Below are 24,695 nucleotides of genomic sequence, written 5' to 3' on the forward strand. Positions count from 1 at the left end.
TTCCCAGTGAGGGGGGTGGGAAAAGGAAAAGGAAAAAAACAAGTGGTGAGATGTAATGATTCTAAAGGGTACCTCTGCAGAGTCTGTTTCTGGTGCCTTTAGTATTAAGGTGCAGGAAGCCCCATTATCAGGATCCCTTTTCCAATCTCACTAAGTAAGCAGCATCTTACATCCATTTTAATTCCCTATTAGATAGTAACTCTATTAGAGACAGGGCTCTGCCATCCCAAAATTTAAGGACAAAACTCTTATGACTCTACTCAGAAACAGCTCTGATATCCACCACCCATTGTTTCAGCCGTGTCAACTTGCAGCTAAATGAAAATGGCTTCCCTATGCCCTGCAGAGTAGCCGGTTCTGCACCCTCTCAAGCCCCATCCACGCGCTGCAACGACAGTACTAGGCCCACACAAACCCAAACGTTACCATAGAGCAGCTTCACCTTTGACAATTCTCGTCCACCTGGGTGGGGGGTGTACTGCTCTGTCGTAAACGGCTTGCATGGACAAGGCCCTGAGTTGAGTCCACAGTATGAGCCATAAGGAAAAGAGAAAGGAAAGACATACAGGGAGGGAAAGGAGGAAGAAAATAAATAAATAAATAAATAAATAAATAAATAAATAAAAGACTAGACTTCAGTTGAACGGTGGTGGTGCACACCTTTAAATTTTCGGCACTCAGGAGGCAGAGGCAGGTGGATCTCTGTGAGTTCAAGGTCAACCTGGTTTTCAGAGTGAGTTCAGGAGAGCCAAGACTACATAGTGAGACAGACGCTGCCTCGAAAAAAACAAGCAAACAAACAAAAACTATCTATGAGAACAGGCATACCAAGAGTCTTGAAAATCCAGAAAGCTAAGACAAGTTGATCTTTACAAAGAATACAGTGAGAAAATTTTCTCAAGTTCTGATGTTTCTTTTCTGGTTTGTCTGTGGGATAAGAAAGCTGGAGCTAAGTCTTCCATCTTTAAAAAGCTGGCTGGAGAGATGGCTCAGAGGTTAACAGCATTGGCTGCTCTTCCAGAGGTCCTGAGATCAATTCCCAGCACCCACATGGTGGCTCACAACCATCCGTTATGAGATCTGGTGCCTTCTTCTGGCCTGCAGGCATAATGCAGGCAGAACACTATACATAATAAATAAGTCATTAAAAAAAAAGCTGGCTAGAAAAGACTTTCCTGCTCATGTACCAGCCAACATCAAACCTCCCATTATAACATGAAGGAAACCTATAGATAAGCTAAGCGGGAGAATCCAGAAGCAGAAGAGAAGGCCCACAGGAGATTTGATTGACAGGCAAATCTGAAGACAGCGAATAGATGCAGAGCTGGAAAGGGATGGAGCTACGAGAGAATGAGGAGTAGCTGCTAATGGATTTGGGGTTTCTTGGAGGAGGGTAATGAAGGTATTCTGATTTACAGTGGCAAAAACTTACAACTTTGTGACTAGACTGAAAATTACTAAATCGTACAATTTTTCTTTCCCCTTTGGTTTTTCGAGACAGGGTTTCTCTGTGTAGACCAGGCTGGCTTCGAACTCACGGAGATTCTCCTGCCTCTGCCTCTGAGTGCTGGGATTAAAGGCGTGCACCACCACTTTAAATCATACAATTTAAAAGGATGGATTTGGCAAGAATTATCAAAAATAAAAAATAATCTTACATGTCACATGCTCCTGACTGGTAGACTATTGTTAATTAATTTCAACTAAATTGCACGAACACTTGAAGTTTCTTTGTTCATAAATAAACATAAAAAAAGAATGGATTTGGCTAGGCATGGAAGTACACAGCTGTAATCTCAGCACTCACAAGTCTAAGATGAAAAGAAGACAGAAGCCCAAGGTAGCCTGGGCTCCATCCAAAAGAAAGCATCAGTTTCATGGTGTGTGGGTCACATCTTAAAATGGCTGTGGAGTTAAATTGCAGCTTCAGTCTCAGCATCAAGGATGCACTATCGTTAGTGCAGCTGTGGCGACCAGCATGACCAGGAAATGAGTACACCTGCACCACCTACAGAACTGGAAGCTGGCCTGAGCCTTTCCGATTGCATTTTCTCAACATATTCAGGTGACCCTGGTATACCTTTTTCCTCTTTGAGGCAGGGTCTCTCTGTTGCTCTGGCTGGCCTAGAATGTGCTATGTGGAGCAGGTTGGCCTCAAACTCATGAAGATCCACCTGCCTCTGCTTTCCAAGTGCTGGAAATAAAGCCCTGCCCAGCTGGGCCTACTATTCGTTCCTAAGAACCACAGTTGCAGGGTAGGGGAGAGTTACGTTAAAACTTTATATGATACATATATGAAGTCTCTACGAATATTCCAGTTCCCAAGTGCACACACACACAGAGAGGGAGAGCACGCAGGTTGAGTCTGGCTGTGTCATGGCTCATCAATTCCAGCCCTAAGGCATCACAAATCCCATTCTGGGAGACCAGTGGAGCCTCAATACAGGTGGTTGAATTCTTCCCCCTTAATAGGGAAAGGAACAATGGTCTCCATCCATCATGCAGGTTCCCTTACAGTTGTGATATCCTCTGACATGCCCAGGCCAAAGTCAAACTGTAGATCCTGCTTTTCATCAGGAGTTAGTAACCTGGTTTGAAGACTGTGTTTCATGTTCTTTCAAATCGTTTATTCAATTCATAATGACAGTGTTTGAACAGAGTCAGCAAACTTTACCACAAAAAACTCATATGCACACTAACCCCAGGTAAGCTACAGTCCCCAGGGGGGCTCAAGGAACAAGACAGGAACTAAAGGGCGCTTTGCTGCTCATTCTCATTAGGCTCTTTGGTCCTCGTTGCTGTCTTCTCAGGTGTCCAAGCCCAGCTCCCCTGACCTATCAGTGCTCACCAGTCTTTCTTTAGTATTTAACCTAATGGGCTCAGGAAGGGAGGCCACCAGGAAATCATTCCTATTAAAATGTGTGGCAGGTGCCTTCACTCAGTGAGGTCACTTGTGAAACAGGGAAGGCAATAAGAGTAGACCCTCCTCTCAGAAAAAGAGTCCCAGAAATGGATCTAGACAGTATTTTAAGACAGAACAAAGTCATTGGCAAAGGGCTAGAACTTGATGACCCACATAACTTTGGTGGAATGGCATTTGTCTGGACACGTTTAAGGCTATGTGGTCCTTGTTGAATTGTGCTTAGGTGGCCAAGTACAGCGTCCCTTTCCTATGAGCACACGCCAGCCTCTGGTATTTGACCTACTGAGCTGTGGAAAGGAACTATTTGTCCAGTTTCTTGTCCTTTTTCTAGAACAAATAACTCTCATTGACAGAAACACTCATGTCTAGCAGCACTCACAAGGAGTTGTCCCAGTCAGGGCACAATAGGAAGGGTGACATGTCCCCAAGGGGATACTGACTGTTCCCTCTTCTGTTCCTGAATAGGAGCTGTAGAGATGGCTCAGCAGGTAAGAGCAGTCGCTGCTCTTTCAGAGCACCCACGTGATGGCTCACAGCGGAAAGTCCCAGAGGATCTGACACTCTCTTCTGTCCTCTGTGGATGCTGTGTGCAGAGAGACACACATGAAGGCGAAACACATTAAAAAAAAATGATAGCTGGGCAGTGGTGATGGCACACACCTGTAATGCCAGCACTTGGAAGGCAGAGGCAGGCGGATCTCTGTGAGTTCGAGGCCAGCCTGGTCTCCAGAGCGAGTGTCAGAATAGGCTCCAAAGCTACAAAGAGAAACCCTGTCTCGAAAAACCAAAAACTAAAAACAAACAAAAAAAAAAAAAGAAAGAAAGAAAGAAAGAAAGAAAAGCCTTTTAAGAATCACATGGGTAAATGTTTCCCTTACTTGGGAAGGAGGAAGTAGGAGGAAGGGACTTAGTACATCCATGGTCCTGACTGGAAAAGAATCACAAGTTGTTTTAATTACTCCAGATACCAGCAGCTTCTGCTGAGATGGCCTCAGCTTCTGGTCCCAAAGGACAGGGGTCAAGGACAAAACAGACAGAATACTTTTGTCCTTGTTCCCTCCCCTACTTTTTGAGACACTATCTCTAACTCAGGCTAGTCTCAAATTCCCATGTACCTAAGGCTGACTTTGAACTTCTAATCCTCCTGCCTCCATCTCTGCAGTACAAGGATCACAAGTGTGTACAACCATGCCTGAATCCAATGATGCTAAGGACTGAATCCAGGGCTTTGGATGCTAGTCAAACACTCCCAAATGAGCCACAGCCCCACCCACCTTGATCGACTTTTGAGTTTCTGTCCTCTGGAGTCTATGGAAACAGGAGTTACCCCCCACCCCCCAATCTATTTCCCAGTCCAGCCTGGCTTTCAGACCTTGTTGCAAAGAGGAATGTGGACACAGGTATGCATAACTGCCAGCGAAAAACTGGTCTTTACGGGGAATGGATCAATCCTTGCAGGCACGGAGCACTTAGAGACCCTTATTAAAGTAGGCAAAGAGGACGTCTTCTCCATACTTGGCCTTGATGGTGTCCTGCAGCTCTGGTTCTAAATAGGAAACTGGTAATTTGCTGAAAGGAAAACCAAAAGGGGGTTATGAGGATGTTATTACCCAAGACAACCAGCAATGTGCCCTGAGAAAAAAGCCCACTCCATAGTACATCACCTCTAGGAAGCCCATCCTAGCTATTGTTAACTATTAACTTGACACAGTCTACAATCACCTGAAAAGAGGGTCTCAATCGAGTAACTGTATCGACTTGGTCTGTAATGTCTTGATTGCTGACTGATGTGGGAGCACCTGGGCCACTGTGGGTGGCACCATTCCCTGGGCTCTATGAGAAAGCTGAGCATGAGCCTGTGTGAACAAGCCACAAACACCATGCCCCATGGCTTCTGCTTCAGTCTCCTGTTTGAGTTCCTGCCCAGCCTTGACACACACACACAAGCCAAATAAATCCTTCCTCTCCCAGGGAACTTGTCTCTCTGAAAGAGATTTCACACAGTTCTACAGGACACCAGGACTGCTTAGAGGTACACATCCTTGGCCCTCTAGACTTCTCTCATTTCAGAGCCCAGAACCCCACAGACAGACTTGAGGGACTACTGGATCTCTTTGACCCTCCTCCTGATGTGACCACAATGAATATTTTATTTTCTGCTTTCCACTAAAAAAAGGGGAGGAGGGGCTAGAGAAATGAGTTCCAGAGGATGCTAGTCCAAATCCCAGCACCCATGTAAGGCAGCTCTAATTTGCCCATTACTCCAGTTTCAAGAGGCCAAGGCCCTCCTCTGGCTCTTGCTAACACAAGCAGACACAGAGACATACACATGAATAAGACATAAGGAAACAGCTGGGTGGTGATGATGAACGCCTTTAATCCCAGCACGCAGGAGGCAGAGGCAGAGACAGAGGCAGGCAGATCTCTGTGAGTTCGAGGAACTGCTACAGAGCAGTTCCAGGACAGCCAGGACTGTTACACAGAGAAACCCTGTCTCGAAAAACCTAAATAAAGAAATAAATAAACAAAGAGACAAAACTTCCTTCACCTAAGTTGCTCTTGGTTGTGGCCATGTCACAGCAACGGAATGAAACGAGTACAGAGCCCTTTCTGTGTGTGTGTGTGTGTGTGTGTGTGTGTGTGTGTGTGTGTGTGTGTGTTTAAATACGCCACCCTTGGTGTGTGTGTGCATGTGTGTGTATGCATGTGTGTGTATGCATGTGTGTGCATGTGTATGTGTGTGCATGCGTGTATGCATGTGTGTGCATGTGTGTGCATGTGTATGTGTGTATGCATGTGTGCATGCATGCGTGTGTGCATGTGTGCATATGTATGTGCATGTATGTATGCATGTGTGTGCATGTGTGTGCATGTGTGCACATGTGTGTCCATATGTGCATGTGTGTATGCATGTGTGTGCATGCGTATGTGCATGCATGCATGTGTGCATGTGTGTGCATGTGTGTATGTGTGTATGCATGTGTGTATGCATGTGTGGGCACATGTGGGCATGTGTGTGTGTGCATGTGTGTATGCATGTGTGTGCGTGTGTGCATGTGTGGGCATGCGTGTGTGTGTGTGTGTGTGTGTGTGTGTGTGTGTGTGTGTGTGTGTGTGTGTGTGTGTGTGTACAGAGGCCAAGGGTCACCATCCAATGTCTTTCTCAATCGTCCTCAGTTTTCTCTTTTTGGAGACAGATCTTTTACTGAACCTGGAACTCACCAATTCAGCTAGGCTGCTGGCCGATGAGCTTCAGGGATCCACTCTCTATGCCTCCTTAACACCAGGGTTACAAGCACATACCACTACACCCAGCTTTTTTATGTGGGTTCTGGGGGCTCTAACTCAGATCGGAGGGCTTGGCTTGTGTGGTAAACATTTTACAAGTAAGTCATCTCCCCAGACCTTTTCTTACGTTTTTTGAGGCAGGGGTTGTTAGGAAAAAGAATTTTAATTGATTCGTTTGCTATGGTCTATATGTCCCAGGCTAGCCTTGAACTCTTGATCCTCCTGCTTTAGCCCCATGCCCTACTCCCAGTGTGGGGTTGCAAGTTCAAACTACACACTCACCTAATTCCTGATTTTTCCAGCCAAAATTATTATTGGCCTGTGTGTCAGAATAAAAGCTCCATTTCACCTTGTACATCATTCTATCCAGACTAAAGTTCTTAGCTTAAACGTCTGTCTTTCCCACAAGTTTGACATCACAGTGCTCGGGACACAGGAGGTGACTGGCAGGAGGCCAATGAACCCATACAGATGGTGGAACTGTTACTGTCTCAGGTCATACACCAGCCACACCTGTCTCCTGGAACCAGCTGACCAGGCCATCTTTTTCCCTCCGTCTCTCCTCCCTTCCAGGAAACACGGAGGGAGCTACGACACACACGTCTGTGCACAGACCTGAACATGAGCCAGAAGAAGCAGAGGAAGCACCTTCAACCTTAAAGACCAGATCCAGCCAGCAGTGACCTTCCTAACACTCACCCAGTGGATCAAGAAACCTCCTGTTGTCCCAACCCCGGCCAATCTCTGGGCAATGGGTGAAAGCAACTCTTACTCCTGGCTTCTCACCCGTCCCCCAGGGTCCTGGCTGGGGTCCCGTTCACCCAGCATTAGGCGGCTAGGCACCTGCCTTAGAAACATCTACTTTCCTGTGCATCCTTCTCTCGGCAGGTCAGTTTGGGAGCAGTAGCAGAGAGTTTGATACAACAAAGCAGGCAACAAATGGCTGATACCATTCCTGAGGGAAGAGCCCACATGCCACTGGCACCATGAAGAGGAGGCTGAAAGGAAGAAGAAGAGTATCAGGGACATGTCCCCAAGCCTGGCCACTCCCTGTCCCTGAGCCCGCCTTCCCTCCAGCCCTTCTCTATGCCCTGTTTTAAGATGGGGTCATATGGCCCTGGGGCAGGCTGAGGCTGATCTTGAACACTGATCCTCCTGCTCTGACCTCTGTGTGCCACTCCTGGTTGGGAATTGAATTCAGGGTCTCATACATACTAGGCAAGCACTCTACCAGAAAAATCATCTTTTTTTTTTAAAGATTTGTTTATTTATTATGTATACAGTGTTCTACCTGCATGTATGCCTGCACGCCAGAAGAAGACACCCGACCTCATTACAGATGGTGTGAGCCACCATGTGGTTGCTGGGAATTGAACTCAGGACCTCAGGAAGAGCAGCCAGTGCTCTTAACCTCTGAGCCATCTCTCCAGCCCCCAGATAACTCATCTTGACTTGGTGATAAAGGTCAGTGTCCCTCCCCTTTACTTCACACCTATATTACAACATGGGAAGAAAATAATGATGCAACTAAGAATGGTAAACTGCAGACTCCAAGTCACAGCCACCTATGCCACACAGGGAAAGAGACTATCAGCAGGAGGACACAATTAATGGTACATCAGTCAATGGCCACGTCCCTAAGAACACGGGCATGATGTGCCATTTTTCCTGTATGCGAGGCTGGGATGTTAAACAGCCCCAACCAACCTCTGGCTCCTCATTCTTATTTCTTCTCTAAAACTGCTCTAGACCTGAGGGAGAGGGGACCCTGGGAAGAACTCCAGTTCAGCCATCTGGGTGCTAGGCTATGACATGAGCCACTGTGCTCAGCCTGGCCATTTCTGAAGACAAGTCCTGGGTGCTCCAGCCAGCAGACCCCAAACCACCAGAACAACATACTCACAAGCAGCCACACAGAAGGACCTGCAGAGGGGCATGCAGCACTCTGACTTTCTGCACAAAACAAGAAAAAAAGAGAAATGTACCCACAGGACTCGGACGCCACCTGCAGACCCTGTGCCTACCCCATCAGCCACAGGCAAAGGCTGGGATCTGCTGCCCTGACGGAGAAGGGATTCTCCTGGCTCTGCAGGAAGGTCAGGAAGCTGTTCTCATATCTGAAACAGGGGCTGGTAGAGACTGGTACTGGTTCTACTTGAGTAAGACCCGGGGTGGTGGCTGTTGGGAAGGAAGGGAGAGACAGTTTCTGGGGCTGTAGGCAGAGAGAATCCTCCTACCTTCATCAGACGCAGTCTCTCCAGCTGCTCCATGATGACTGGTAATATGACTGGAAGAGACAGAGCAGCTGAGAGGAGGAATGGCAGACTCTCCCCCCAACCCCCCTCTGTGGTCACATCACAGACCTCAGCTCCCCAGGCAGGGGGAGCGGGGAACAGAGCCTGCATAGGCACTGCTACCCAGACTCCCCCAAGTCTCAGAGAAAGCATGCTTCCTGAAAATGTGTTCACCAGCCACAGAAGGCGGACATACACGGCCCTACACCCAAAGCATCCTTCTTTGCAAAATGAAAACTGGTTTGCAGGCCTGTGCAAACAAATTGTGAATCCTACTCTGCAAAAGGCCCCTGCTGGAAACCAGGGATCAGGGGAACTGCTTCTGCCACTGTCTCTCAGAACACCCCACTGTCTCTCAGGGACACCCCACTGTCTCTCAGGGACACCCCACTGTTCCTTTGTGAATATCAGCTAAATGATGGACTGGGGTGCGTGCGTGTGTGTGTGTTGTGTGTGTGTGTGTGTGTGTGTGTGTGTGTGTGTGTGTGTGTGTGTGTGTGTGTGTGTGTTTCGAGAGAGGGTTTCTCTGTAGCTTTGGAACCTATCCTGCCTCACGGCCCAGGAAACTGATATTCTAAGAACACCTGTGTGTGCCTCCCTAAGCTTTCAGCTGTCAGGGGAAACAGCTTGAGAAGGTGTTCACCTCCCACTTGAAAGCTGAAGTAACTGAGGCCTCTACCGGGCATTCAAGGTTCCCCCATGATAGGAGGTGTTTCCCATCTTACTCATGCCAGGGGCTGCCATAGTGATCCGAGAAATAACCACTTGGGTGATGCCCACAGCTGCAGCTCTCTGAGGACAGAGAAGAGGTGTCAGGAAACACTTATGGGGTGAGACCGTCTACACTAAAGAAGTCAGTCAGGGTTCATGGCCAAGTCCAGGCAGGGAAAGGGAGGTGTGTCCTTACCCAACCCTCCCATCTGAAATGATACAGAAAGCCCGTTGTGAACAAAGACAGGTGGGGGGATTTAAGAGAAAACAAGGGTGGGCCCAGGAAAACCCATAATGGCACCCAGGTCACATGTAACACCACCTAGAGGGGACAGGGTCTGAAGGGGGTCTTTCCTCCGCTTACCTGAGAACAGCCAAGATCATTTTGGTCCTTGTCCTTCACACAGATGCCCTGGATGAGTTCCCTGGACAAAGAGAAGTTTCTGGACTTTAGGAAGTGGGTGCTGGGACTCTGCCCAGCATGTGACATATCAGGTCACCAGTGCCAAGCGACCGATGGATGCTCTAGGAAGCCTCTCCTACAGCCTGGCCCTCAGGCCTCCCTTCTTCACTCCAATGAATGGTACCTCAGAAGTGACCCTAGCAGCAGCCAAGAAAGCCAACCCCAGGTCCACACTGCCTTGGTGGACTCCTGAAGCTGCAGGTCATATTGTGACCTTGAGGATGGTCTTTTCCCCTTCCAGAGCTTCAGTTTTCCTCATGTGGAGAATGGGGATAATCCTGGCACCTACTTCATGGAACCTAATGAAAACTGAATGAGCTACTGGCCAAGTTCTGAGTCGGGCGCCTGACTTAGTATCCACTGCCCAAACAGTCGCTGTTCTGTGCTCAGACAAACTCTTGACACCCCGGTTGGAGAGCAGCTGGGCACCCACAGTCACTCATCTGCTGGGAGAGCTAGGTGGAGAAAGGAAAGCAGAGACGAAGGATGTGCGTGCGTAATTCTGCAAGCTCTTTCTCCAGGGGCTGCTGTGGTAAACCTCCATTTGCCAACAAAATGTGGCTGGAGATACAGACCATGATGGCAATGGCGTCTAAGAGAACCAGTCCTTTTGTCACATATACTCCAGAAAAATACAAAAAAAGAAAAAAACAAAGAAACAGAAACTGGGCTGGGAGGCGGCTCCATAGTCTCCCTTGACTAATGTGCAAGCCTCTGGGCTCAATACCCAGGGAGGCGAAGAGGAAGAAGTAGCTATCCCTGTAGTGCACAATTGGAACCCAGCACTCGAGAGGCAGAGGCAGGAGATCAATGCAAGCTCAACGGCAGCCTGGCCTACACAGTGAGCTCCCGGCCACCCTGAACCACATAGTGAGATCCTGAATCAAAAAACAAAAATAGCACTGGAGAGATGGCCCAGAGGTTAAGAGCACTTACTGTTTTTACAGAGGAGTCAAGTTCAGTTCCCAACAGCCACATCAGGCAGCTCACAACTGCCTATAACTCCAGGGGAGTTTGATCCATTGAGTCCAGTCTCTCTCTATGGGCACCTGCATTCACATGCACACACACCCCCACACACACATACACATAATTAAAAATCTTTAGCCAGGAGGTGGTGGCGCATGCCTCTGATCCCAGGCAGAGGTAGGTGGATCACTGTAAATTCAAGGCCACCTTGATTTACATAGTGAGCACCCAAGTCAGCCAAGGATACAAAGTGAGTCCTTCTCTAAAAAACAAACAAACGAAATTCTGAAAGAAGACCAACAAGGGTTGGAGAGATGGTTAAGAACACTAGCTGGTCTTCCACAGGTCCTGAATTCAACTCCCAGCAACCACATGGTGGCTCACAACCATCTATAATGAGATCTGGTGCCCTCTTCTGGCCTGCAGATATACATGTAGGCAGAACACTGTGTACATAATAAATAAATCTGTAAAAAATAAAATGAATAAAACCATAAAATAGAATCAGTTTCTGCATTCCCTTTTGAGGAGTGCTTAGCTGGGCTCCTGGGCACGCCTGCCTCCTCCCTGGTTTCTCTAAGCACCCGGATGCTGCTCTGGCATTAGATGCTCTGTTCTGTCATTTTTCTTCCATTAAGCCAATCTAAGTTTGGGAAGTTCAAAGCTCTGACAGGATCTAAGCTAGGGATGTAGCTTTGGGGATCGAGCACTTGCCTAGCATGAATGAGGCATTGGGTTCAAGCCCCAGCACTCCCAATAAAAAAAAGTCTGGTCCATATGTCCACGCTCAATCCACCTCACTTAACACAAGACACGCTATTTTTAAATCATCCTCCATTCTTTGGGCCGTTACACAGGAACAGCAGCCCTTGAGGGCCTTCCGGAGGCTGGGCCCATTGGCCTTCTCCATCCTGCCTCAGTCCAGGAGCCTAGTGGCTCACTGCCTCGGCCTCCTTCACTTCCCGCTAACCCTGGCTCCCTGTACTCACTGCTGTCGCATCATCGGGATATTGACACAGTTAGCTGCAGCCACGGCGGCAAAGGGCACCCATCGGCCCACCAAGGGCGGAGCTCTCTGTTGGAGGCAGGGAGAAGTGGACGTTATTGAAGCTCATGCTAAGGTGGGGTGAAAGAGGCTGCGGATTACACAGGAAAAGAAGCAAGTAAACGCTGCTACCGACATGACAAGGCCACTCTGGGATCCTCAAACTCCTGGGCTGAGCCAAGGGAGCCGTCTTCTCTAGAGCGTTGCTGCCCTCTGGTGGCCGCTGTGCCCACAGCCGCCCCAGCCATGCATACCTTTGTCCACATATTCATGCCCACTGCCGTGGCCACCGCTGTGCTAGTAGCTGTGAGGTAGGAGACGGCCATCTGCCTGGTGGAAGAGAAAGGTCACAGATGTTGGCATTGGTGTCCACAGTGGCTGAAGCGAGGCCAGGGGCTTCTGTGAGAAGCTCTAGGGATGGGGTTTCAGGGCCTGTGGTTTGTCTCTAGAACCATCTTGGATTCCCTGTTTCCATCACTCAATGCCTGGCACCCTTGGTCCTCTTTCAGGACCTTACACATATCTCGTTCTTCCTGCCTCAGAACCAATGCACACTGCTGCTCTCTGTCTATAGAACACTTCTTGGCTTCTACATGCCGGGATCCTTATGCTGGCTAGTTTTCTGTCACCTTAACATAAGCTAAAGTTATCTGAGAGAAGGGAATCTCAACTCAGAAAATGCCTCCAGCCAGGCAGTGCCAGCGCACGCCTTTAATCCCCACACTCAGGAGACAGAGGCAGGTGGATCTCCTAGTTCAAGGCCAGCCTGGTCTACAGAGTGAGTGCCAGGACAGCCAGAGCTACACAGGGAAACCCTGTCTCGAAAAACAAAAGCAGAGAGAGAGAGAGAGAGAGAGAGAGAGAGAGAGAGAGAGAGAGAGAGAGAGAGAGAGAAAATGCCTCTGTAAGTCCAGGCTGTAGGCAATCCTTAAGGACTTTTTAGACATAGTTTCTCTGTGTAGCCCTGGCTGTCCTCAAACTTATTATGTAGACCAAGCTGACCTCGAACTCAGAGATTTGTCTGCCTCTGCCTCCTGAGTGGGATTAAAGGCAGTTGCCACTGCCACCCAGTTTAGGGCATTTTCTTAGTCAGTGACCGATGGGGAAGGGCATAACCCATGTGGATGCGGCCATTCCTGGGCTGGTGGTCCTGGGTTCTGTAAGAAAACTGCTGAGCAAGCAGCAGGCAGCATCCTCCATAGCTCTGCCTCCAAGTTCCTGCCTCCCTGCTCCTGATGAAACCGTGAGGGAAATAAACCCTTTCCTCCCCAAGTTACTTTTCATGACGGTGTGTCACCAAAGCAATAGTAACCCTAACTAAGACAACCCTTATCTCTTAGAGCCGGCCAGATGCCGTCTCTACAGAAGGGACTTCCCAAGGGGCCTGTTCGCTGTCCTGTCCCACCATCCATCTCCCTAACAATAGAATGCAATCTGAGTACGCTGAGTTTGTTTTGTTAGAAGACTTTTCTGTGTGTTTGGTTTGGTGGGTTTTGAGGCAGGATCAGTATGTAGTCCTGGAACTGTTACATTGCTGGGCGTTGGTGGCGCACGCCTTTAATCCCAGCACTCGGGAGGCAGGGGCAGGGGGATCTCTGTGAGTTCGAGGCCAGCCTGGTCTCCAGACCGAGTGCCAGGATAGGCTCCAAAGCTACACAGAGAAACCCTGTCTCAAAAAAAAAAACCCAAAAAAACAACACAAGCTGGCCTTGAACTCACAGAGGTCTGCCTGCCAGCCTGTTTAAAAATCTCAAACAAGACTACTTGCTCATCAAGTATCTCAAGCTTCTGAAACCTTCCCTGGCACATAAAATACACTGGAAATTCTGAGACAGGGTGGCTCAGTGGTTAAGAGGACTCGATGCTCTTCTGTTCAATTCTCTGCTCCCATAGAGGATGACTCATAGCTACTCCTAACTCCAGCTCCAGGGTATCTAACTCCCCCTTCTGGCTTCTGCAGGCATCTTCACACACGTGGGGAGTAGATCAACACACACACACACACACACACACACACACACACACACACACACATAAAAATAAATCTTGGGGCAGGAGAAATGCCTCAGTGGTTAGAAGCAATTTTTTTTCTTTTGCTTTAGAGACAGGGTCTCGCTCTGTAGCCCAGGCTGGCCTGAAACTCACAGAGATCCCCCTGCCCCTGCCTCCTGAGTGCTGAGATTAAAGGTGTGAGCTACTACTTTTTTCTTTTTTTAAGTGTTTTGCCTGCATGTATGCTTGTACACCAGAAGAAGGCACCAGATCTCATTATAGATGGTTGTGAGCCACCATGTGGGTGCTGGGAATTGAATTCAGAACCTCTGGAAGAGCAGCCAGTGCTCTTAACCTCTGAGTCATCTCTCCAGCCCCATGAGCTACTACTCTTAACTTGGTTTTTGTTTTTCATTTTAAAATTATGTGTGTGTGTGCATGTGTACATGGATGCCAGAGGTCAGAGGCCCCTGGAGCTGGAGCACCTGATACAGGTGCTAAGAACTAGACTTGGGGTACCTGGAAGAGCAGTGTATGCTCTTAACTACTCAGCTGTCTCTAACGCCCAAGAGCACTTGCTACTCTTGCAGTGGATCCACGTTTGGTTCTGAGCGCGCGCGCGTACACACACACACACACACACACACACACACACACACACACACACACACACACACACACGGTAGCTCACAACCATCCATAACTCCAGTTCCTGGGGAGCCAATGCCCTCTTCTGACTTCTGCAGGCACCAAAAATGTGCACATAGGGCACATACATACATGCAAATGGTAAAATACTCAATACAATAAAATAAATAAATCTTTAAGAGAAAAAAGAAAAAGAAAAGCTAGGCAGCAGTATCGTACACCTTTAATCCCAGCACTCAGGAGGCAGAGACAGGTGGATCTCTGTGAGTTCAAGACCAGCCTGGTTTACACAGTGAGTTCCAGGACAGCCACAACTACACAGAGAAACCCTGCTTCAAAAACTAAAATCAAAACAAAAGAAGAATATATTAGTTAAATGAATGGACATTTAAAAATAGTCTGGGAAGAAGATACTCTCAGTAGGTCTGAATATTTCAAACACTGGAAACGGTAGTCTGGCCACCTTCCAGAGTGGGCCACACCCAGTCCAAGAGCAGAGGGGCTCCTGCAGAGGAAGAGGAGAGCCTTCGTTTCAGGTCTCCTACCTGACTGATGTGGGGGAAGCCGCGTTCCTGTTGGTGTAGTTGACTAAGGCATTGAAGGATTGGTTCACCCACTGCCAGAAGATTACCGCAGGCATTGTCCTACAAGCAAGGGAGACCACGAGAGATGAAGAGCGGCCTGGGGTGTCCTAGGCACCACAGCACCTGCAGTTTCCTAAGCCACTCCCATTCTTTCTCACACCCACGGGCTTTGGATGGGAGGAGCCCTTGGCCTGGAATAGCCCCTCTTCCTTTCACACAGGGAGAAAACAGGGAAGAAAGATGTTTTTCTTCATGGAATTTTTCTGACCCTTTTTCTGCCCCTCTTGAGACAATCATTCCCATGACTCAAAATTCTTCCCCCAACCTACCACTTCCCAATCTCCAGTCTGTTCTGTGTCTCCAGGAGGGGAGAGCCTAGAGTCCTTTATCCCCGGCACTGGCCCAAGGCATAGCTCCACAACTAACTAAATGAATACACAGGGAGCTTATTCCCTTCCCAACCAAGCAGAGCAAGAAAAGGGCCTTTTCGTTTTTCATTTGGAGTCACATTCAAAAGAAAGCCACTGTGGAAGTCTTATTTTAAGAGCTTAGGAGGAGGAGCTGGAGAGCACTGACTGCTATTCTAGAGGTCCCGGGTTCAATTCCCAGCTCCCACACGGTGGCTCACAACTGTCTGTAACTCCAGTTCTAGGGGACCTGACACCCTCACACAGACAGACATACAAGCAAAACTCCAATGCACATAAAGTAAAAATAAAAATTATATTAAAAAAAAAGAACTTAGGAGGAGCCAGCCATGACAGTGCAGGCCTTTGATCCCAGCACTTGAGAGACAGAGGCAGGTAGATATTTCTGAGTTTGAGGTTTAGTTTATATAGCCAGTTCCAGGCCTCCAGAGTTACACATTGGGAGACTGCCTCAAAAACTAAACAAAACAATAACAACAAATAACAAAGAATTTAGAAGATTGATGAGCGTGCCAGGTGGATGAGGGTGTCTGAGTTCTATCCCCAGGTCCTATATGGTGGAAAAAGAAACCACTTCTGTTAAATTGTCCTTTGACCTTCATATACACACACTCAGTGGGATGTACCTCCACTCTACACACACACACACACACACACAAATAAACAAATGTAATTTTTTAAAGATTTTATTTATTTATTATGTATACAACATTCTGTATATGTATACAATATATCTGCACACCAGAAGAGGGCACCAGATCTCATAACGGATGGTTGTGAGCCACCATGTGGGTGCTGGGAATTGAACTCAGGACCTCTGGAAGAGCAGTCAGTGCTCTTAACCTCTGAGCCATCTCTCCAGCGCACAAATGTAATTTTTTAAAGTTGTCTTTTTTTTTTTTTTTTTTGGTTTGGTTTTTCAAGATAGGATATTTCTCTGTGTAGCTTTGAACTCAGTCCTGGAACTCGCTCTGTAGACCAGGCTGGCCTCAAACTCACAGAAATCCTCCTGCCTCTGCCTCCCGAGTGCTGGGATTAAAGGCGTGCGCCAACAACTCCCAGTTTAAGTTTTTTTTTTCTTTCTTTTTTTTTTTTAAGACTTAATCCTTACCAAGGTGGTGGTGGCCCATGTCTTTAGTCCCAGCAACTGGGAGGCAGAGGCAGGCAGATCTCTGTGAGTTTGAGGCCAGCCTGGTCTACAGAGTGAGTTCCAGGACAGCCATTGATACACAGAGAAATCCTGTCTTGAAAAAGAACAAAAAAAGAAAAAGACCTAATCCTTTAATACAAGTACTCCAGAGGCTGAGGCAGTTTGAAGTTTCTGTGAGTTCGAAGTCAGCCTAATTAACATAGAATTCTAGGCCGCCAGGGTTACATAGTGAGACTCTGCTCAAAATAGTAATAATAATAATAATATAATAATAATAATATAAAGCTTAGGACGGATAGCCCACTGAGTACTAGGTCTGTTCTGGCGGCAGCAGCCCCCACAGTTCTGACTGTGGTCCTGATGCACTGTTACTTAGCCACCAGCATCCCATCTAACAAAGGGAAGCAGAAACAGCAGCTGAGTGTAGGGCTGTTGAGAGTGAAAGTCCACTCGGCACAGTGCCCAGTATCTGTTAAGTGACTAACAGGAGGACTGTTAGCAGGTGGTTCCCTGCCTAGCCTGGCCCCGCCCCCTCCATCTCAGGACTCACCTGTAGAACTGCAGCATGAAGCCTGTGATGATCATGCCACCAGGGACCTGGAAGGACATCCGCCCAATGACGTTCATCTTCTCCCCAGTGTCAGGGTGGAAAGCCGAGTCATAAAGCTTCTTAGCGTACAGCAGCTGCTCCACCTGAGTGCCAGGGGGCACAAGGCCCATCCTGTCACCCAATGACAACAGCAGTGACCACCTGATCTGATGATGCGATCCGTGTCTCCTGGTTTCCCGGCTCTTCTCCTTCCTTCCTGAGACCTTTCTCCCTCCCTGGGAGAGCCCAGCAATGTCGGGCTGGTACCTGCAGCCCCTCCCCTGACCACTCACTCACCTGCTCTTCTCCACCATCACCTTGGCCCAGTCCAGCTCCTGCTCTGATGCAAAGACAGTGCGAGGATCCGTGATGTTAAAAAAGTGCTTCACACGCCCCAGGAACGTGCTCTGATCCCAGCGGGGCGCATCAATGTTAAAGCCAGACAGGTCAGCCTCCATATTGCTTACACACAACCTGCAGATTTAAGAACAAAGGGAGAATGAGAGCGGGCCCCTAAGTCAGAGACTGCCTGCTTTCACAAAGACCCTAGGCATCCCTGTGATGATCTACACGGCCTCTATGAATGGTAATCAAACTAAGCTATTGCCAACAAGTGTTTCCTGGGTCCATGTTAGTGGCCGGGCCTGGGCTTGATCACACTGTGGGAGACAGGATCTGCCCCACAGGAGCCTGACTAGACAATGAGAGGCCATAATCTAGCACAATATCCCCTGGTACTCCTGGAAGGGAGATAGGGAAAGTGGCCATTCTGAAATAGAAGGTCTCTGCTCTTCACCAGGCCTGCCTTCAGAGAAACTGTTACCATAGCCTAACCACCATGTCAGCACAAACATGGTGGTATGTGGTGGGAGCATGAGTGGGGGGGCTGGGTTCATCACGGCTGCAGTCAGGAAGCGGAGAGGGTGGCACTGGTGCCCAGACTCCTACAGCCTTCCCACCTCACCTACAGGGGCTGAGGAGTGGGGCCCCAGAAGCATCTGTGCAAAGTGCAGGGCACAGGCTCCCTAGGAGACACACCAGGTACTTGTCTGATCTCAGCCACTCCAAAGCTTTGTTGTAAGTGTTCATGGCGTTGCTACTCCTGCTTTTGGATGCCCGAAAATCCACAAGGACAATTTTAATTGACTATGAGTTCAAGATGTAGTCCGGCTCCTTCCATCCACAGCTCTGGTGGCCTCTGTGCACCTTGGTAACCAAACTTGGCAAAACAAGTCCAGAGGTGGTTGTTTTAAACAGCAGGGGCTCTCTCCTTTCAAAGGAATTTGCATTTTCACCAAGTGGAGCCTTGGATGGCAAACCTTTTTTATTAACCCAGTGAAAAGGAGCAGGGGTTTCTCTTTAATGGCACTGTCTCTTTAACAATCCTAGAGGTTTTCTTGGGTCTACCCTGTGTTCCTGTTTCTCTTACGGTACACCTCTAAGATCAGTGAGCCGTAACCATACCACAGCCCAGATGTTATATTGTCTTGAAATTTTTCCAAATAACTTAGTCAATTACTTTTAATTTGGACTCACTCAAACTTTCAAGGTATGAGCAGAATCCATATTAACTGCCACAAAGGAACAGGAATGATTTCTACCCCTGATCCCAGTGGGGTCTTTGCCCATGAGGCACACTTCACTGTTTACGATCTCTCCGATGTCTTATGTTCCAAACCCCAACCAACATGGCTCTGGTGATATCTTGTTTATAATCTATCAAATAAAGCTTGCCTGAGGATCAGAGGGTGGGGCTAGCTAACCATACAGGTCTGGAGGTCTGTACAGACAGACAGGAAGTGAGATGGCTGGGCAGAGAGAGAAATAGAGACAGGAGGAGACAAGAACTCGGTCTCTTTTCAGTCTGAGGATCTCACAGAGCTCTAGTGGCTGGCTGCTCTGCTTCTCTGATCTTTCAGCTTTCACCCCCTAGAATCTGACTCTGGGCTGTTATTATTAAGACCTATTAGAACTTGTGTTACAAATGGCCCACTAGGTTCTACTTATGGCACCGACGGCTTTTATAGTCCCTGGCTCCAAACTCATTCATGTTACTCTGCAAACCAAAGTCCTGTAAGTCACATGATCAGCTCTAACACGGCAACAGCCCTTCTCCTTCCAATTTGGGGTACTAGATACTTTCTTGTTGCCACGACAAAACAAATTATGAAAGTTGCAGGGGGTGGGGGTGGGGGTTGGGGGGGTGGGAGGGTAGTTTATTTTGGCTCATGGTTCAACAGATTGCATCGCCCATGGCAAGGAAGACATGCTGGTAGGAAAATGAGGGGGCTGGGCACATGGTGTTGGCAGCCAGGAAACAGATGAATGCTGGTGCCCAACTTGCTTTCTCCCTTTTTCTTTCCCTTTTACATTCACTCAAGACCTATGCCCATGGTATGCAGCCAACCACATTTACGGCAGGTCTTTCCTACCCAGTTAAAGCACTCTGGAAACACCCCTGAGGGCATATTCAGAAGGATGTCTCCTAAGTGATTTTAAATGGGGACAAACTGATAGTCAAGATTAACTGTCACGGGGTCATTCGCCTTTTCTTTTTTCTTTTTCTTTTCTTTTTTTAAGATTTATTCATGCCGGGCATGGGTGGCGCAAGCCTTTAATCCCAGAACTCAGGAGGCAGACGAAGGCAGATCTCTGTGAGTTCAAGGCCAGACTGGTCTCCAGAGTTAGTGCCAGGATAGGCTCCAAAGCTGCACAAAGAAATACTGTATCACAAAAAAAAAAAAGAAGAAGAAGAAGAAGATTTATTTATTTAGTATGTACACAGTATTCTGTCTGCATGTCTGCCTGCATGCCAGAAGAGGGCACCGGATATTATAACAGATGGTTGTGATCCACCATGTGGTTGCTGGGAATTGAACTCAGGACCTCTGGAAGAACAGCCAGTGCTCTTGACTTCTGAGCCATCTCTCCAGACCTCAACTTTTTTTTTTTTTTTCTAAAGCACCACCTTAATTAATTAAATATTCACCTGTAAAGTTGGGGAATGTATTCATTTTGCTCAATGACTGTCCTGATGCCTACCTAGCACAACAAGTATTTAGTGTCTGCTGGCCTGCAGGTAGGTTAGGGCTTGAGAGTACAGATGAGTGGGCTGGAAGGAAAAGAACAGTGTCAGGCGCACTGATGTCATGTAAGCTAAAGTTTTTTAGTGAGACTACTCAGAGTAGAGGTGAGGATAAGCCCCGAAGAACTGCTACATTTAAGAGGCAAATTGAGAAAGGCGGTCTCAAAAGATGGAAAAGACTGCAGGAGAGAGGCAGGTGGAAGCAACCTGTAGAGAAAGGGCAAACACTGGTCAGCTATGAGACTGCTGTGGTTATTAGGGTGGGAAGCCTGATTGGCTCAGGAGATTGACACGCTGGGAGCCAGTCATCTGTAAGCAGAAAGAAACTAAAGAGAAAAGGCCAGCATGCGGCCCCCAGACTGCCTGTGCCTGGCCCTAAAAGCAACGCCCTAAGTGGCAATCTCTGGAGAAGGCTGAGGCCAGACTGCAGGTGTACACTGGCAGAACTGATCTCTGCCTCTCTCTCTACTTGACTCCAGCAGGAGGGATCAATACCAAAGCCATTTCTCTCCATCCAACTGCAGAGGAAAAGATTCACTTCCTAGATGCCACAGGAAGCCTCTCTTCCCTTGTCCTAGAACCAACCAAAAGAAAGTCCAAACTCTAGTCCCCGCCCTTTCCTTCCTGTGCATCTTCTCTCCCCAAATTGCTAGCTTCTCTATGGCTAATTCTGGTCGGCTAGTTGCTGGCTCAAAGCAAACTTTATTGATTCAAAGTAAACTTTATTGATAGTCTGCAGTGTCACAGTGAGATCAAAATATCCCACAACAATGGGTTTGTGGCAGCCATTATCATTCAAAACACTACAGATGACAGAGTGGTAATGCAGAGAGAGGGCCTGGAGTTCAGTTCCCAGCATCCACATGGTGCTTTTCACAATCATCTGTAATTCCAGTTCCAGGGAATCCAACACCTTCTGACCTCTATGAGGACCAGACAATCATGTTATGCACATATATGCAGGTACACATAAAGGAGGCCGGAGCAGTGGCCATCGCCTTTAATCCCAGCACCCGGGAGGCAGAGCCAGATGAATCTCTGTGAGTTCCAGTACAGCCAGAGCTACATAGTGAGATCAAACATAAATAAATAAATAATGAAAGGCTTGTTGCTTTGTTTTAAAAACAAGTTCAGGTGGTGTTGGCACCCGGGAAGCAGAGGCAACTGGATCTCTTTGAGTTCGAGACCAGCCTGGTCTACAAATCGAGTTCTAGAACAGCCAGGGCTGTTACACAGAGAAACCCTGTTTGGGCACTCTTGGGGGGTGGGAGGACCCACACACAAGCCTATACATTGAAACTGTCTCAAACCAAGGCTTGGGCAGGGGAAGGGGGGGCCTGTAAGGTGAGTAGGTGGGCAAAGGCACCTAGCACCGAGCCTAACAACCAGTGTTCATCCTCCAGAATTACACAGTGGAAGGAGGAAACAAACTCTGCAAGTTGTCCTATGACCTCCACACATAGACATGGCATCAGGTTCAAAAGAAACCCAGGACAAATGGTTAACTGTAGCGTCTATTAGTATATTGAAGTGTCTGCTGGCCTCCAGGTTCACTCAGAACCTGTGGCTCTTCTCAGCCCTTCTCACCCTGCCCCTACCCTAAACTGCAGCTCCTGGGCTTGCCTTCCTCAGCTTCTCATTCCTATATAACACCCCAGCCCCCCTCCTGAGCCCTCTCTCATGGCCCTCTCTTTGTCTTCCTCTCTCACTCTCCTCTCATGGCCCAGTCCATTCTGCTAGCCATGTTGAGTTCACTACTTTTTCTCCCTGCTCTGAATCCTCCAGACGCCTATGACTGTACTCTGCCACCAAGCTACAATGAAAACCTTCTCCTCAACCACACCTTGGAGTGGTCATGTCCTCATCTGATACACATGGCATTTGATCACCACATACACACACAAATAAATAAACTTATTTTCTTTTAAATGAGAGAAGCAGGGTGGTGGTGGTGCACACCTTTAATACCAGCACTTGGGAAGCAGAGGCAGGATCTCTGTGAGTTCAAGGGTAGCCTGGTCTACAGAGCGAGTTCCAGGACAGCCAGGGCTACACAAAGAAACCCTGTCTCAAAAAACAAGAAATGGGAGAGCAATTGTGAGAAAAATAGAGGAACAGACAGAGGAGAAAACAAATGAAGCACAACAGTACTGATGGTTCCTAGAGAACTCTGATCGCCTCTAGCGAACGGACCCAAGCGCAGAACAGGGACCGTAGGCAGAGTTCTGAGCTAGAGTACTTACCAAACAGGCACCAGGCCTTGGGAGATCTGGGCAGCTCAAAACTCCAAAAGACCAGAGCAAAGACCACTAAAATAATGTAATACTGTCAAGGTTGCCTGGAGCAAGCTGGAGAACACAGTAATAATTAAACCAGCAGGCCCATCCCATGCTTACAGACATTCATCTGACTCCAAGCCAACTGTGATGGCAGATACTACACCTCCAGAAGGAAATCCTAGGTGCCTTTTCCCACAGAAGAGCCCACAGTGTGGGAGATCAGTAGATTGAGGGGGGAAGGGGCAGGATGGCATGGGCTCCAAACTAACCACCTGCCATGTACGTCTTTTTTTTTTTTTTTTTTTTTTTTTTTTGGTTTTTTGAGACAGCGTTTCTCTGTGTAGCTTTGGAGCCTATCCTGGCACTCGCTCTGGAGACCAGGCTGGCCTCGAACTCACAGAGATCCTCCTGCCTCTGCCTCCTGAGTGCTAGGATTAAAGGTCTATGCCATCACCACCCGGCTCATCACTTTAGTCAAGATTCAGTATTGACTTTTTCCTCCAAGGATCTGATGCAAGGATGCATGTAGCAGATGTTCTGATATATTTTTAAATTTTGGGGGCTGAGGGATGGCTCAGCAGCTACGAAGAGCACTTGATCTCACACAGGATGAGGATTCAGTTTCCAGCACCCACATAGTGGCTGACTCCAGCTTAGGGCTCCAAGCACTCACAGTGCAGTGCATTCACAAAGACATACACATAAAATATTGTTTTTTAAAAGGGGTTATAAGGGCTGGAGAGATGGCTCAGAGGTTAAGAGCACTGACTGCTCTTCCAGAGGACCTGAGTTCAATTCCCGGCAACGACAAGGTGGCTCACAACCATCTGTTATGAGATCTGGTGCCCTCTTCTGGTGTGCAGATATACATGGAGGCAGAGTGTTGCATACATAATGAATAAATAAATTTTTTAAAAAAGGGTTTATAAATGAAAACTAGTAGGGCATAGTGGTTCACACTTTAAACCCAGTACCCTGGAAGCAGGCAGATTTGTGAGTTTAAGGCCAGTGTGGTCTACAGTGAGATCCAGGCCAGCTAGAGTTACATAGTAAGACGCTGTCTCAAAACAACAACAACAAAATAACAAAAAAGCCCTGAAAACCCATTCAAGAAAAATCTATCTTTGTTTCAATATTAACCAGGTTGGTAGGAAGAGGGTGAAGCCTGAAACCCAGATTAAACTGTTAATAATATGTAGCACTTCCTTTGGGGCAGGCGGTGTTCTATGGACTTGACAGGTATACATCAGCGACTTCTGGAGGTACCATCTCTATCTAGACCATCAGCTGTTAGAAAAGTTCTCTGTTACTGGTATAAACTACTCTGCGGCGAGGAACGCAGTGTAGCTCAGTGGTAGAGCGCTTGTCTATCCTGCTCAAGCCCGAAGGTAGACAGCACTCCTCTCCCTGGGCCACAGTGTTTACAAGCAACACTGTAAAACTGTTTGCAAGTTAGTTCGTGTCCCAACTCTTATCACCTACAATAACTGACTTCTAGAGTTGAACGGAAATAAATTCTGTATATAAAGATTCCACTAGGAAGAATACAATTTCTACGAAGACAGATTGTACCAGTGTCGAGAACCTGACCTGGCACAGAGGCAAAGGGAACTTTCCAGAGGTCCTGTGCATGGGAAGTCGCGCTTGCAGTCCTACGTGGCTTAGCAAAACTCGGCGGATCCGGACGATCTAACACTCCCGCTGTCAGCAGACCTCGATGCTAGCGGACCGGTCCCCAATCTCCCTATCGCCCTCTCTCAAGCGATCTCCCCGAACCCAGCAGAAACCACCTATCCTGCATTCTAACGAAACCGTGGAGACCGTGGCGCTGCCCATAGCTCCGGTACCCCAAAGCCTGGCACCCGAAGACAACGGGGGTCAGAGGCGAGGAGCCCATTGGAGCCGTGGTGCGTCCCACCCGCCATGCGGCTCCTGCAGAAATCCAGCTCGCAGTGCCTGGCAGCCCCACCAGAGCAGAGGCAGGCTCCCTTCTGCGACGCGGAGACTGGAAATACCTGCACTTGAGTTCCCTTACCTGGTCCCAGAGGGATGCACCCTGAGACAGCCACCAGGTTAGCGGACTCGGAAGGTTGAACTGGAGTACCTCGGCTAGGCCGGGGACCTCCCCCTCACACTACGCCCCCTTTCCTGACCAATCACAGGCCACAGGCTCCCGCCGGCCACGTGGGCGGTCTCGTCCCTCCCGCTGGGTCGCATGCCAGCCCGCCCTGGCCTTCCGCCGCTCCC

At 48.2% G+C, this 24,695-nt stretch overlaps 1 protein-coding gene across 5 annotated transcripts; it reads right to left on the minus strand.

Annotated features, from left to right (window-relative positions):
- Positions 1 to 9: 9 nt before the first annotated feature.
- Positions 10 to 24,639, minus strand: Sfxn2 (sideroflexin 2). 5 transcript variants are annotated; one of them, XR_004768966.1, is made up of 13 exons: positions 24,484 to 24,639; positions 17,382 to 17,558; positions 17,046 to 17,216; positions 14,879 to 14,977; positions 11,948 to 12,023; positions 11,638 to 11,723; positions 9,581 to 9,641; positions 9,231 to 9,297; positions 8,449 to 8,498; positions 8,115 to 8,164; positions 7,162 to 7,209; positions 4,296 to 4,492; positions 10 to 513 (listed from the first exon to the last, which is right to left on the minus strand). XR_004768966.1 is itself a non-coding variant. In XM_027407115.2 (12 exons), the coding sequence occupies exons 2-12, from the start codon at positions 17,540 to 17,542 to the stop codon at positions 4,393 to 4,395; spliced, it is 969 nt and encodes a 322-aa protein (XP_027262916.1). In that variant the 5' UTR covers positions 17,543 to 17,558; positions 24,484 to 24,639; the 3' UTR covers positions 3,853 to 4,392. The 5 variants fall into 5 exon arrangements, 2 of the variants coding, with proteins under 2 accessions (XP_027262916.1, XP_035297679.1); XR_003483678.2 differs by lacking the exon at positions 10 to 513 and adding an exon at positions 2,606 to 3,506; XR_004768967.1 differs by lacking the exon at positions 10 to 513 and having other exon boundaries at positions 3,853 to 4,492; positions 6,998 to 7,209.
- Positions 24,640 to 24,695: the final 56 nt, after the last annotated feature.

The sequence above is a fragment of the Cricetulus griseus genome, chromosome 3 (genome assembly GCF_003668045.3).
Source record: "Cricetulus griseus strain 17A/GY chromosome 3, alternate assembly CriGri-PICRH-1.0, whole genome shotgun sequence".
Lineage (NCBI taxonomy): Eukaryota > Metazoa > Chordata > Mammalia > Rodentia > Cricetidae > Cricetulus > Cricetulus griseus.

Coding starts and splice junctions, on each gene's coding strand:
- Sfxn2 (XM_027407115.2), bottom strand. CDS start 17,542: ATGGAGGCTGACCTGTCTGGCTTTAACATTGATGCGCCCCGCTGGGAT. Junction 14,978..17,045: donor TTCATGCTGCAGTTCTACAG/GTGAGTCCTGAG, acceptor CCTTGCTTGTAG/GACAATGCCTGCGGTAATCT. Junction 11,724..11,947: donor GCATGAATATGTGGACAAAG/GTATGCATGGCT, acceptor TGCCTCCAACAG/AGAGCTCCGCCCTTGGTGGG.